General features: G+C 30.8%; 1 protein-coding gene and 1 long non-coding RNA gene across 4 annotated transcripts in view; one reads left to right on the top strand and one right to left on the bottom strand.

Moving 5' to 3' along the window:
* Positions 1 to 535: 535 nt before the first annotated feature.
* Positions 536 to 6,464, top strand: LOC102672562. Of its 3 annotated transcripts, none has more exons than XR_420884.2 (3): positions 536 to 771; positions 1,471 to 1,683; positions 3,558 to 6,464. It is a non-coding gene; the product is annotated as an uncharacterized LOC102672562 (long non-coding RNA). The 3 variants fall into 3 exon arrangements; XR_004151890.1 differs by having other exon boundaries at positions 536 to 1,187; XR_004151891.1 differs by having other exon boundaries at positions 536 to 1,203.
* A 5,645-nt stretch (positions 6,465 to 12,109) lies between these two features.
* The window catches only part of LOC102673009 (serine/threonine-protein kinase NLK), an 82,059-nt gene continuing 79,403 nt past the window's right edge, over positions 12,110 to 14,765 (bottom strand). The window contains 2 exon segments of the mRNA XM_031515260.1: positions 12,110 to 12,916; positions 12,919 to 12,992. Coding sequence (XP_031371120.1) covers positions 12,756 to 12,916; positions 12,919 to 12,992 — 235 coding nt within the window. The 3' untranslated portion in view covers positions 12,110 to 12,755.

Here is a 14,765-nt window from a genome sequence, read left to right as displayed (position 1 = left end):
CCCGTTACAACGATTGCCATCATTTTTCGCGTCGGTCCTTTTCATCCGATCTCACGTTACACGACTGATAAACGTACCAAAATAATCGTTGTTTTTGCAAACCATATCAGATATTTTCATTACACGTATCTTCTATAATTCTTCACTTTTCTTTTATTCATATTGCGTATTTTATTCGTCTTGATTTGTTAACGAGCTTACTTGAAATCGTTTTAGTGATCTATAGGATGTTATAGAACAATAGATCAATCTTCTATGAAATTTAGTTTAATAATATAATAATGATAGAATATTTATATCACTGCAGAATGCAATTTTTTTTTTTAATAATGAATCTTAATTTTCTTAATAATTTCTACATATGGTATGAGGATGAATTATATAATTCATAATTGTATTGTTTTTATAATTATAAATTATATAATGAATGATGCGAGTTATACACTCGATTATACACATGATCAGGATTATATTTTTCCATACATAAAATTAATTTATTATTTCTAAACATTCTTATGCAATTTTTTTTTTAATTTTTTTCTTTTTTTTATTTAGGTGTATAATAAAATGAAGGACAAATAAAAAAAAAAGAAAGATGTATTTCGTTCGAAAGTAGCTGCACCAAGAATGTGAGTTGGAATGATTTACGATTCTTTGCAAGTCATAAAAACATCAGCTATAAGGGATGGAAAGTTTTTGCGAAGATTTGAAAGAAAATTTACGATGTGCTCTCAGGTTTCGATATAGTGGAACAGTACCTTTAATTACGAGGTAAAATGATTGGTCTTGATAGTTGACGCGAATCTTTAATATATCGATGGCGATAAATTAGTAAAATATCGATTGACTATAATTTCTTCAAGCTATGGCATCGTTTCGAAATGAAATTTGTATCCTTGTGGAAAAGAATTCGATATCTTAATAACTCGTAACACTTGAGAAATTATTAGGTATTTTGATACGGATAATTACTAGTTAGTAAATTAGTCTCGTAGAATTTAGTGCTGTTATTTAAAGCTTTAATTTCAGCTTCTCCATAAAAGTAAAATATACAAAATCTATTTACTCGTTTCGTGTAAATAAGTAAGTGACCTCGAGACAGTTTGAACGAAATTTCATTTTAATTATGCTGATTAATTATACGTATGATTCTGAAGAATGTATTTCTATAATGATGTCCAAATTTGGTGAATATAAGAAAAAGTATTTTGATCATTAAAACTGAATTAAGTCGAGAAATAATATTCGACTGTTAATTAATTACGATCTTTTAAATTGTTCATTAATTTAATTTTTTATATATTTTTTTTTATTATATTTTTTTCTATAATAATTTTGAATTGTTGCTTTACGATAGATAAATTCATAATTAACAATTTTATTGATAAGATCGTAATTTATAGATTCGATTAATACCAATTGAAGAACTTAAATATTATTAATACATAGTAATAAATATCTATTTTTCAGATTGAATGAAGTTACTTTTGATCTTACAGATCGTAGAATCTATAAATGATCTGTCTATTAAATTATCGAAAAAACTATATAATTTTCGATTAATTGAGGGGTATTCCTTTGGGAAAGAAATGGTCGATCACAGCATGCAATTTGTAACTGATTCAGAGAAGAGACTCGATATTGATGAACAAATTATGATTAACGTCGTAAAAAAAGAGATAGGTATACTAAAATTATAACTTTCTTTTTTTTTATAATTTATATTATTTTTTATGATAAGAAAGTTGAAATATGTAGTTTATTAAATATTATGCAAATCTTTTCAATGAATCTAAATATCAAAGATTAATCCCTTAATAATAATAATTTGATACTTTCTAACATAAAATTAAAAGTTTATTATTTTCTCTTTAAAAGATTTTCAAATCTAATTGGATTATTTATCATATTCCAAGCTAAGAATATAAAAAAGTTACTAAAATCTAAGAATTCAACAATGTGGAAAATTTTTGTTATTGACATATGAAGGATTAAATCTTTTTATCCTCATATTTCTTCTTTCATATTTCAACTTTTTTCTCTATATTTTAATTCATTCACTTCTTGAAAATATCAACCATAAATTCATCAACTTAACCCGTTCGTTGTCACATCTTTTGTTTATTAATTTTAGTTATATAATACAAGAATTAACTAACTACATTTATTTTTTTTATAATTAACGTAATCAAAGTGTTTCTTTTTAAATAGCGGTAACGAACGCGTTTTAATCCATCTAAAAATAATATCTAATACATGTATGTTGTGCGTATTGATCCAAAAAAGAAGACAATCGTAAAAGCAATGGAAGTAGACTGTTCGGTCGATCGTAATCGGTTTTTTCAGTCGTATATCAGCGGCAAGATTGGTTTCAGAAAATAACTCGGACTCGAGTTATTCTCGACTCGAAGGCCGCGTGCCCGTTCCGCGTGGCACAATTGCACAATTGCGAATCTGTCCGATATCTATCAGCTGACGGGCATCCCCCTTTCACCCCCGTCCACTTGTTTTTCCCGTGGATATCGTCGCTTCGCAGCAGTTCGTTTTTTTTTCGCAACGACTCGTTAGGATCTAACGATGCCGCTCAGTGTTGCTTGTGCAATTGATTGGCAACAGGTTCTGCACTGAAGGAGATTCCTTTGTTGATTCGGTGTTATTAAAATCGAAAGGAGAAAGGATCGATACGTATCAAATCGTAATCATTGATTGTATACTTGTATAGAATTAGGATTTTTTTTTTAAAGTGTGAATAAATGAATATTTCGTTACTGTGTTAAAATTGTTGTGGGTAAAATTGAAGCATGTAGATATTCTTAAATGGATTTATATTTTAGAAAATATTGTATTGGGGATGAAAGAAAAGTATTTCATGTTTCACGAATCTTATTTGCAATTTAAATATTATAATTAACTATCATGTTTCTATAGTATTGAAAATTTATGTGACTCGATTAATTTAAGGATTGAACGGAATTATTTTAGCTGTTTATATAGAATGTGAATATTTCAATTTATGATATACATGAAGTTTTATATTTTTAATTGCAAATAAATAGTAATATACTTAAAATAATTTTTTCTATTAAAATTTTGTGTTTCAGATGCAGAATTTTAAATTTAAAAATATTCCAAAGTGAAATTCAACAAATAATCGGTGCTTTCATCATTCAAATTAGTGTCTTTGATATTATCATAATTGAAGCGTGCTGCCATCTTGCAGGATGATCATGCACCAAACTTACAATATCTGCTGTCTTTTTATCATCTCATATCACTAAATATTCAAAATCTACATATAAATTTAATATTTTGCTCATATATCCTTCAACAACTATTTCTTTTTTACATAATATAGAAAGCTACTTATTATTCTCCATTCATTTATCAACATTTTCACGTATTTACACAGAATAAAAGCTGTAAATACAGACATAGAAGTGATAGAAATATTTATAAATATAAAAATTGTAGAAGCATATAATTTAATTTATAATAAATGCATAAGAAGAATATTAAATCTAAGAGATTAACAATTCAAAATTAATTTTCTTTTTCAGTTAAAAGTTTAAAAAATGAACAATGAAAATTACTCACCTTCTTACGATGCGGACAGCAAGAAGATCCATTGCCCATGGTTCGATCTTTCAAACAGCGAAAGAATCAATCCTTACACTAATTCATAACACTTCAACACAACGCTTCCAAATTTTCTTCGCACAATCATTTCTTTTTTTCTTCATCGTTGTTTCGAGAAAGTTGCAGGTTTATTATCGCGTTGGTATTCGAGCCAACCGCTCCATGAATAGTCCAATCGCCTTTGTTAACTATCTCCTGAATCTCGACAAGATCACCTTCTCGTAAGTTTTATATCTGATCTGACGAAAAAGGTAATCAATGAATATATCATACAATTTTCCTCTTGCACACTTATTTCTTCATTTCTCATTTTCTTTTATAGGTTCCTTTAAATTTTCCTCATTTTCTCATCATACTGATATCCAGATCAATAGAATGTGAAAGGTCTTGATCTCGTAGATGAAGTAAAGAAACGAGAAAAGACTAGCAAGTAACAGTACGGTGAAATGACCGCAAGAAATCGAAGAAGCCTTAGTAATTGAGAGAAATGGATGAGCTGACAGTAATGTTCCGATAATATGGATTACTGTGTCAACTGTGCAGCTCGTGGAAATATAAAGTTTCATCGCGCAACATCTTCCTGGATGAAATTAATTAAATCGAAATCATTCAAATATCCGAAGAAAGCATTCGATGAAGTCAATGATTCTTCTATTCAAGATCGATGATTCCTCTCTTCAGGAAGATTAACGAGATTCCAGAAACGAAGAAATTCGTTTCGAATCGAATTGGTCACCGTTTAACTTTTGTTTTTTTCGATTTTCTTCTTTTCTTCCGTTTTCTCGCTCGCTTTTTTTGAAATTCGCGCGCAGAACAGATCGGTAGCAATTGAGCGATAAGACTTCGGTTTTGACCTCTCGATGCGGGAATATGGAAGCGCTAATGAGTGTCAAGAGGTTGGCCAAGTCGAAAATAGAATCTGACGTGCTCCGTAAGAATTTTTTTTAATATCGTCTCGACGGATCGTCGACGTTGCGATCCGAGCCATTTCGATCGTTTCAATCGTTCCACTTTGCTATAAAGTTTTTAACGATAAGTTCACAAGAATAGAAGATAATTTCACGATCACTTAGATTTTTGATAATACAAAGAAAATTAACGATATTAATATAGAAATAGAAAAAAAGAGGATTGATTTGACTATAAAATTTTGTATTACGATCTTCTCGAAATTGGAGCTCTTTGATGTTGCAAGTGAATACAATTCTGTTTATTACTAAGAAAATATGCGCATGAAGATTCGAGTATTTCATATATTTAAACCTCGGATGGCGGACCATAGACGGCGATGACTAAGTCATTTCTAGCCGCCTCCTACATTTATCATTACTTTATTAAATTATACATATTTGAAGAAAATTATAGAATCATATCATTCAAAAGTTGCATATATAAAATAAAAGAAATCATAAACAATTACAAAAATATAAAATATAGAATATCGATAATCGAATTTTTAATATAATTCTATTTCCAAGATGGATTTTTCTTTTTCATTCAGAGCTCTCTTCTCGAACGATCCAATTACAAATCAACCGAGGGTTAATTACCATGTAATTCAAACGAAAAGAAAAATAATTTCATGTTATACGTACAGCTATACCGAACGATTGCTCGACGTTTATATACGCGTTTCGCAACGAAAGGATTAAAAATCGACGTGGCTCGATCGCGAGAGAGAAAGACTTGATCACCGGTTCGGCGTGTTTCAAAAACTGCCATCGAATTTCGAGGAAAGTAACCGGGGTCCGCTCGCACGTGTTTACGCGTGCGCCAGCACACGGTACCAATATCCACGCGAGTCACCGCTTTATTTTCCACCGTTACATCACTGTCGTCAGCGTTTCACTGCCGCTTCACGATAGTGCGCGCAGTTTATCGAGCCTCGAGAAAACAATGATCCATCGTGTCCATCGTGATTTGCCTTTCCGGTACCGTTCCTCTTCGTCAACCGTAACGTTCTCCACCTTCATGCTCGATTTTCTTTCCTTCTTTCTTTTTTGAATTTTAAACTTAATATATTCTGGAATATAAATCGATGGATTTTAATTTCTAATTAACAAAACACGTCGAGTTGCTCTTTTGGGAATTTATCTTGCGATTAATCGATGAAGATGGAATTCCTTCTTTCAGAATTTTAAAACGGTAACACACTTGTAGAATTTTAAAACGATAACACACTTTGAAAGTGAAAATTTTAAATACACGAGGAATTTTCAATTTTTATTTTCAATAAGTCACGTCGAATCGCTCTTCAGGAATTTAACCACCGACGATTAAATCGACGAATACGAAATTCTTAAAGGTATTCGATAATTAAACGAAGAATTTCGCGCTCTTGAAATGCCAAAGTATGCAAGAACGAACGCGAGGATCGCGAGGCACTCGACACATAACTAGCAAACTCCGTGCACTTCATTCTTGTGTAGCACGTGTTGATCGTAAACAGTGACTTGCGTCAGCACACGAGTCCCGCGGAAACTTGTTTTGTCAATGGACTGATAGGTCGCGTGAAAACCAATGTCGTCAAAGCTAAGGATGGACGAGGAATAATCTGAACAATTAATAAACAAACCGAGTCATCTTTCCACGAAAGATTAAAATAGACCGGTCGAAACAAAAAAATGTATCTCTTTACCTATTTTTCGAGCCACTTTTCGCTATTATCGAAACGATGTGAACGAATATCATGATGAATCGATGAAATTTTCATGCGACACTGTGACATAATGAATCTCGTCTTCGTACTGAAGAGACTGAATTTCACTCGAGCCACGAATCGCTGACATCATTCCGTTCGTGTTGCATTTTTATCATTTGAATATTATGTACTTTTTTATCACAAACGTTTAAAAATATTATGTTCGATTATTTATTTATCATTCTCACCATTTTGATTATATCACAATATCTATTACTGTATTCACTATTATATTCGTTATTCTCATAATTTTCGCCATATTTTGGAGGTATTACAATCAACTGCCGCTCATCAGTCTCCTTGACTGGAAGGAATAAAACGACTAACTAGCCGCTCGTTATCGCGTTGGCGCACTTAACAAGCAGTCGATAATATTTTCCATACGATATTCGTTTCTATAGTTAGCAACGGGCGAGTAGGTTTCGATGAAAGTGTGAGATTAAAGCTGTGTTACACGTAATCTGATGGTTGCTCGAGGCTTAAAAACCGGCGAGCACGTAATCGAAAGAGAGGCAGAAGAAGACTGAAGAAAAAGGCGAGTTCGGGACTCACCTTTTCGCGCGTCGTGAGCATAGTTTCTTATCGTATGCCGCCTGTAAACATTGCTTACATCATCGTGATTGTCGATGTTGTCGTCGGTACGCGGGCCACGTTCATTTCGAACTGGTACCATAGGGCCAACCAGTATTGTGTGCGAACCTGGCTTCCGGTTTCGTTCATGGCACGTCGAATTTCGAAACAGTACTCTTTTTAAAAAGAAGAGAATCGTTAGAATGAGGGAAACGTGATCAAAGAATTGAAATTTTAAGTTTGAATCAATGGGATTGAATTTTAAGCTTGAATTATTTTTTGTTCTAGGTGGGAGTTGGAGTTGGTTAAAGTCTTTGAATATTTGATGTGGAATGGAAATAATTTTTGTACACCTGTATTATGTATTAAATTATTTTGAATAATATCATCTTGAAAATTCAATTGCAAAGAATCATTCAAAATTCTCTGAAATCCAAGTAACAGGTATTTTTTTTTTAAACTATTTCATACTGAACATGAATTATTTTTATATTTTTATAATCAGTATAATAACATTTTTGTACTTAAAAAGAATAAATATATTTTATATTTATTGTACAGATATAGAATAATCTAGATAGTATAACTACTTCAATTATTTAATTAATTAAAATTGATATTTCATTTTTTTGTTTTTATTATTTATTTTATTATTTATAATTTAAATATGCCTAATTAAAAAAAAATGATTTGAAATTTTTTCTTGTATGTAAAAAAGTAATGTAAATATTAAAAATATTAAATGATTTTTAATTTCAGGTATTAAGTATGTCGAGGATTACGTATATGGAAATTTATTTTAAACTATTAGTTCAAAGATCTTGTTAAGTTGAGTTTACTCTCTTCTTCTCTTAATCATTTTCAATCAACAAGATCAGACAATGTACAAATTCGAAGATTGAAAAGAAACTATGTTGATGTTCAATTTGTAATATCAATTACAAAAAGAAAAAGATCAAAAGACTACCCACGTGTAATCTAAGATTCGCTTCCCTTTATCATTAATCAGCATTTTCATTAGAACTTATTATTTCGGCTATGATCCGTAATTCCTTAACAGTGTAACTTATGGCATCCGACAGACTGATTAGAATCTCCCTGGCTGTAATTTCTCCATAAAGTGACTGCCATTTATTTGAACTGCCAATAACGATTACTCGTCACTTGCAAAATCTTTGATTGCTTGCTTTCGAGATGTTCTTCATCAAGAAAAAATTCTTGGATGACTGGTGCAAGGTCCAAGGAAAATGAACTTTGATTTCGATATAAGTCTTAAACTTGATGATTCATGGATTTTTTATTTTTGATTTTTTTTTCTAATAAATATTCTTTTAATGAATTTTTTTTATTACATATATATATATATATATATGTTTTAATAGAAAAATGAGAATGGGATAAATTATAGCCAGTAATGAATAAGTCTCATGAATTAATACATATAAAAATTTATATGTATGATTAAAAAATTAATTGATATGATAATGAAAACAATAAGTAGTATTTAATTTTTTTTCTTAATTTAAAATAATATTTTAATTATATTTTAATAAAATAATATTTAAAATAATATGTAAATATTTGTATAAATAATGTATAAATAATATATAATGTATAATGTTTAAAATAATATATTTATAAAATATATTTAATTTATATAATATTTATGTAATATATTTATAAGAAGATATGGAGTTTTGTATGATGAATAGTAAAAATAATTTATGTTATTGATAAATAAATGCAATAAAGTCAAAGTAAGTCTTTTAAAGTGACATTAATTAGATATTTCAACTAGATTTTAAAGAAAGGAAATTAAATCTATTTTAATATTGATTATTAATTAATATTGCAGATCATTACTAATATTCAAATAAATATTCAATATAAATATATTTTTTTTTTAAAAAAAGAAAGAAACGTTATATTTTTTAATTTAATGCTTTTCAAATTAATTGTGTTGATATTCTTTCATAAATGTGGTTAATTTTGTTCAAAGGTTTATAATAAAATAAAATAACAACGATTTATCAAAACATGTATAACGATTTATTGAGGAGCTATTCAAGCATGTTAAATTTCATGAAATGCAGGTACCTACCTATCTACTCACTAGCGTTACATTAGACGCGCATTTTACTCGCAAAACTGTACGATCTATTTCTTTTTATTTTTTTCTTTGAAGGAGAGTTGCATAAAATTGCATTTAGTTCCCTTCGCCGATCTGTTCTTGTTTAGCACCATCATCGCTGCATACCAAATCAACTATCTCTAACTATTTTCGTTTCAACAAAATTATCTTATATATTATCATATTATATCATCAAAATTTCATTAAATTCTTTCTTCATCAAATTTATAATCAATCAAGTCTTCATCAAATTGTAACATTTTAACAATATTTTTCAATATTTTTCAATATTTTTTTCTTCTTTTCTTTTTAATAAATTATATTCAAGAATAAATAATTTAGATAAAACAAACGAATCAACTTCCTTCGTTTTCTATCATCTACATAATACATATCGAAAATAATTCTTGTATTCGAGTCAGTTGCATGCTGACAAGGTCGCTGCTATGATCGTGCTAGACACCAGAATAAATCTGCCTACGTTAGTTTTGATTGCCAGTCTTCAATGCTCTGGTATTTTTTTTCTTTTTTTCTAAGTTTTTTCCTTGTTTTTTTATTCTCTTTATTTCGTTCTTAGAATTCGTCGTTCGCTTTGTCGATCATCATCGAAAGCTAACGTCGAATTTTCGAAATGATTTCGATTAAACTTTCGTATTCGAAAACAGTGCTCGCACTATACAAAACGGTTGTTGCTGTTGCTATTTTATTATGCGTACAAACTAGAATCCTTTTTTTTAATCGTATGCAACGAGAAATCAAAATATCTTTAATAATTTTTTATACTTTCTTTATCTTTTTTATTTTCTCTTTATAAGAATTAGATTAATCATCTGAAGTAAAATTAAAATCGAATCAGCTAATCGATAATCAATCGACGGTGATTTCTCGAAAGAGAAACGGATTCGATTTCTCGCAGCATTCGATCGTTTCTTACGCTACCAGTCGAAGATAACCTTACAAACTTAATTTACACAATCGTTCTTATGTTTTCGTGAGAAATTATACGACGTGTGAATGCAAATTATCGAGCAATCGAGAAATTTCATCTGGAAAGTTTAATCGTCTCGCTTATTAATCTTAATTTTTTTCTGAATATCTTTGTGTGTACGTATGTGTTGCGTATATTCATGCACGTGTTCTTTACATTTGTTCACCCGTGTAATTTTCGTGCTGATTTATTTTTTTTCTTTTTTTGATTCGCAGTTTTCCATTTGTATTTGATTGTTTAGTCGAAAATTATCGAGCACGACGCATTTGGAATTAGAAAGGCTGGAATCGACTACGATTTTTATTTATTTTTTTTTCCGTGAAGTTTCACTCTCTACAACGATAAATGTGCATATACCGAAAAGTATCAATCGATCGTTCTTTTCCACGAAGAATCCAAAGGGAGAAGAAGAATGGAAAGATAAATCCTTCAATTCGCATTTGATTCTTCGTCAAAGATCCTCGACACGGCCATAATTTATCAAGTTTTTACAGCTAGTTAACAGAAAAAATAAGGGCTCAAGACCAATTTCGTGATTGTTTTTCTCTAGAAAGGTAATTTTAGAAATATTTTCGAATATTAAATCAAAATTTTTTAATTTAACTAGATTTTCCATGCGTAATTTTGAGTGAAAATTCGTTGATAAAGCATTTAGTAACATGATTAAAAATTTTAAGAAAATAAAAGATGATTGAGCTTTTTGAAAAAAGGCTTTATAGGAATTTATATATTGTATATATTTATGTATTTGTACAATAATTAATATTGAACCATTATTAATTATTTTTGTAATTATAATAAGTATAATTGTTAGATTAATGCAAATGTCATATTTTAAAGATAGACTAATATTCTGTTAAATGTTATCAACTGCATTACACATTACAAGAAATAAATTTTCTATAAATCATATAAATTAAATGTTTTACATCCATAATTATGAATTATTATATATAATTAGAATATTTTTTATTCGATAAATTGCTTTAAAAGCAATTTCCAACAAAGAAAAGTTATAAAAATTATGCACATTCGAAAATTCGTTAAATTTTAATCAATTAATCGATGTATTAAGACAAAATTTGCTCGTATATTCCAAAAAATCGTTATTAAATTTTTTACACTCAATAAAAATGCAAGAATTTACTTTAAACGAATAAAAAGTTTCATTCTGGTTGGCTATTTTGATATTTTGATCAAGAGAATTGTTTTAAATGCCTTTTTTCAAAAAATACTCCTTTGAATTTTGCAATTTTGTGTCTGAAATTTTTCAAAACTGGTCTCCAAGCACCCGGTGCGTAGACATATCTACGACATGTGCACGATAAATCGAAATATATCGACTGCGATCAAGATCGAAAGCGTACATCGAATAGCCTGCGCGAATTCCTCTTTTCGATCCTTGTAAAGGATCGACGTAACAGTATCGACGCGACAGTATCGACATTATACCGTTATGGTCGGCTCCTTACAGTTTTAATTTACGTTTTAAATTACGAGCTAATTTCGAATAAACGCGACTTCGTCTATCGCAAATCGATTTACAAACACTACTTAATTGTGAAAGACACGATTGAATCTACAATTAAAAAGGTCGATTTCTTAGATTTCTTAGATTTTTCACGTTTCAACAGCCAATAGTCCAGTATCGATCATCTTACGACCGTTACGAAAATTTCAAAAAATTTTATGTATCGTAAAATTTTATTTTCATTTTAAGGATATATGAATAAAAATAATTTATTTTACTAACGTGAGTAAGTTATAATCATAGATAACATAAAATTTTTATTTCATTCATATATATTCATAAGTCTATTTATTATATAATTTATATAATTTAGCTATATTAAAAGAAAAAATTATTCCGTTCTCTTCGAAATCGACCTTCTGGCTACACATCATACACGGAGAAAAGGGTGATACAAAATCTATGTCCAATCGAAACCGACACACACAGATAGAATAAACTGCTGTTTAGTTATTAGTTTAATAGTGATCAGCAATAATTAATTGCTTCCATCTCGTTACGTAGATTAAACAGATATAGGCATCGTAGACACGTAATGTTACTTAATGGTTGTGTTTTTTTTTTTTTTTGTTTAAATTACTTACAGTTTCTATTTACATCTGAGTACATCGCCATCGTGATGGTCTTGAGTCTTATCACGTGTTTTCTAAGAATATATTTTCGAAGAAAGCAACCTCGAACTTTTATCATCAACAATTCACGTGGAAATTCTCGATCGAAGAAACGACTCGTGTCGATTCCTTAAAATTTTATTCCTTCTCTATTTAATCAGAGAATTCTTATCGTGAAAAATTTCTTCTCTTCCACCCGTATTCGAAATTTCGTGCAAAATATCTTCCGAGAAAAGTTTTTTTCAAAAATATCTCTCTTAAATCTCTCCTTTTGAGAATCAGAGAGTTCATCAGGAAATCGCCGACGAACCATATTTCTCCATCCGCTTTCCTCTTATGTTACAAGTGTTATTCGTAATCGCTATTACTAATCGTATTAATAAACGCGATGCAAGTTGTACTGTTTTACAATTACCATATATTATTAAATCCTCGGCCGGCCTCGCTTACCCGAAAATACAAAAATTACACGGCGGAGATCAGCCTTTTCTACTTCGTTCCCCTATTTTTTTTTCTTTTTTCTGTTTTAACCTACAAATATCAACTCTTGCCTCCTATCGTTGCGAGATAATAATAATAATAATATATTACAGGTAGCCCGCCTTTATCACACGGCGGACACTTTCAATAGATACAGAATCGAGGATACGATCGACGATCTCCTGATGATCTCTGCACCGAGCTCTCGAACGATTTCCACTATGATCGATGAAAGATTCGAGGAAGTTGCTAGGAAGAGAAAGAGAAAACGTACAATTAATGATGTGTGCACGGGATGTGGGATCGATTGATCGAAACTCCATACAGGTAATTCTTCGATAAATCTGTAAATTTTATAATCAATTAATTTAATTCTTTTGAGAAGATAAGAAATCTTAATTATTATTATTATTATTTTATTTAGAAAAATGAGAGAATAGATACGAATCGGAAATTTTTCAAACATCTTTTCCTGGAGCCAATTTACATACAGGTGTATGAATTTTTCTTATATCTTTCTTTATTTATCTCTTTTTTTCACGGTGAAGGGGTTGCGCCCATTCGATCGACACCCCGCACCCAGAGAGTGTATAAATCTTACAAGTGTACGTGTGTGTTCAGGTGTATGTGTAGAAGGCATACGAGCATCCCTAAACATTATTTTGGCCGTGAATTTAGAGTGGTTGGAGCACGAATGGATGATCGCTGTTCATCAATCGAACGACTACCGTCCATTCGCCTCTAAAAAAAAGTATACATATATACCCGCTAATAGAAACGATCCTACGTGTGTAATAGCATCGACACGAAAGAATTTCTTACATATACATATCCGTAGAATATTCGTGCATGCACAAATCGTTCCATTCATTTTCACCGGCCTCACCCTTACCCCCTTGCCCCAATTAAAGATTTCCTCTTATTAACGACAATTCAAGAGAGAATCTCGTGTCTCTGCAACTATAAATAATAATTTCTCTTTCGAAACGACTTGTGCTCTTGCCGCGTTAATAATAACGAAATATTCACACACGTGGTGGCAAATAAATGAAACACCCTGTACATACGAAAGTTTCCATAAAGTTTCTAAAAGATTTTTCACACAGCTTATCGCTTTACGTACACGTATCGCCGACAAAGTTTCACCCTTACATATATTTACAGAAGCCGTGACGGCCTTAATTGGGGATTAATTAAACGCACGAGTCCACGAAGAGGTCAAGATTCGCCTGTCAAGGCCGGTTCTCCACGCGGATTTCCGGATTTCACTCCACTTGGGAACCGCCCTCGAGGAGTCCTGGCGTATTTATTATTATTCGACGGTATAATAAATTTCGATGATCGACTAACTTGTGAAAAATTATTAATCTAAGTGTTTCGACGAATAATAAATTCGAGTAATAAATTTAATTTTCGAAAGTTTCGAATTTTTCGAAACGTATCATTCTATTTTTAAAGCTATCACAGAGGAATTTTCTCTTTCTTCTTTTATCATATATCATCGATGTTTCATCGCCGAGAACGTCGAGGACTCCAATCGGCCGAGTTATATATTTACAAGTACAAGACACCAAGAACAAGGGACACGCAAAACATTAAATAGACGATCATAAATCGATCAACGATCGAGCACTCGCACTTTTTCTCTTTCATTTTTTATTCTCTTTCTCTCTCTCTTTCTCTCTCTCTCTCTCTCTCTCTCTCCCTCTCTCTCTCTCTCTCTCTGAATTTTATCGTTAGCACACTTTACTTTGTATATATATCATCTAGAAACATAGATCGTCCCGGTGAACGTCGAAGAAAAATTCGAGAGGCGTTTTGTTTCGAGAGCGAAAGACATCTTGTTTTATTTTTTTTTTTTTTTTCTTTTCTTTTCCACGAGGAAAAATGTAATAATATTTATATATCGGAGTCTAGTACGATCGTATTCGATGAACGAACGCGAGAAAGATACTAGAGAGAAGTTTGTTCAACAGCGAGTTCTGCGAGTAAAACCATGCCGTCGAGATATTTTTCGTTAGTTACAAAAAAATATATCCTCGCGCGATGCGTTCGAAGAGGCTAAATCGTCTTTCTAAATCGAGAAGTGCCGGATCGTTGAGCCCTAGTTCCTAAAG

The sequence above is a fragment of the Apis dorsata genome, unplaced genomic scaffold (assembly GCF_000469605.1).
Source record: "Apis dorsata unplaced genomic scaffold, Apis dorsata 1.3 scaffold_59, whole genome shotgun sequence".
Lineage (NCBI taxonomy): Eukaryota > Metazoa > Arthropoda > Insecta > Hymenoptera > Apidae > Apis > Apis dorsata.
This window is presented reverse-complemented; position numbering and strand designations above follow the sequence as displayed.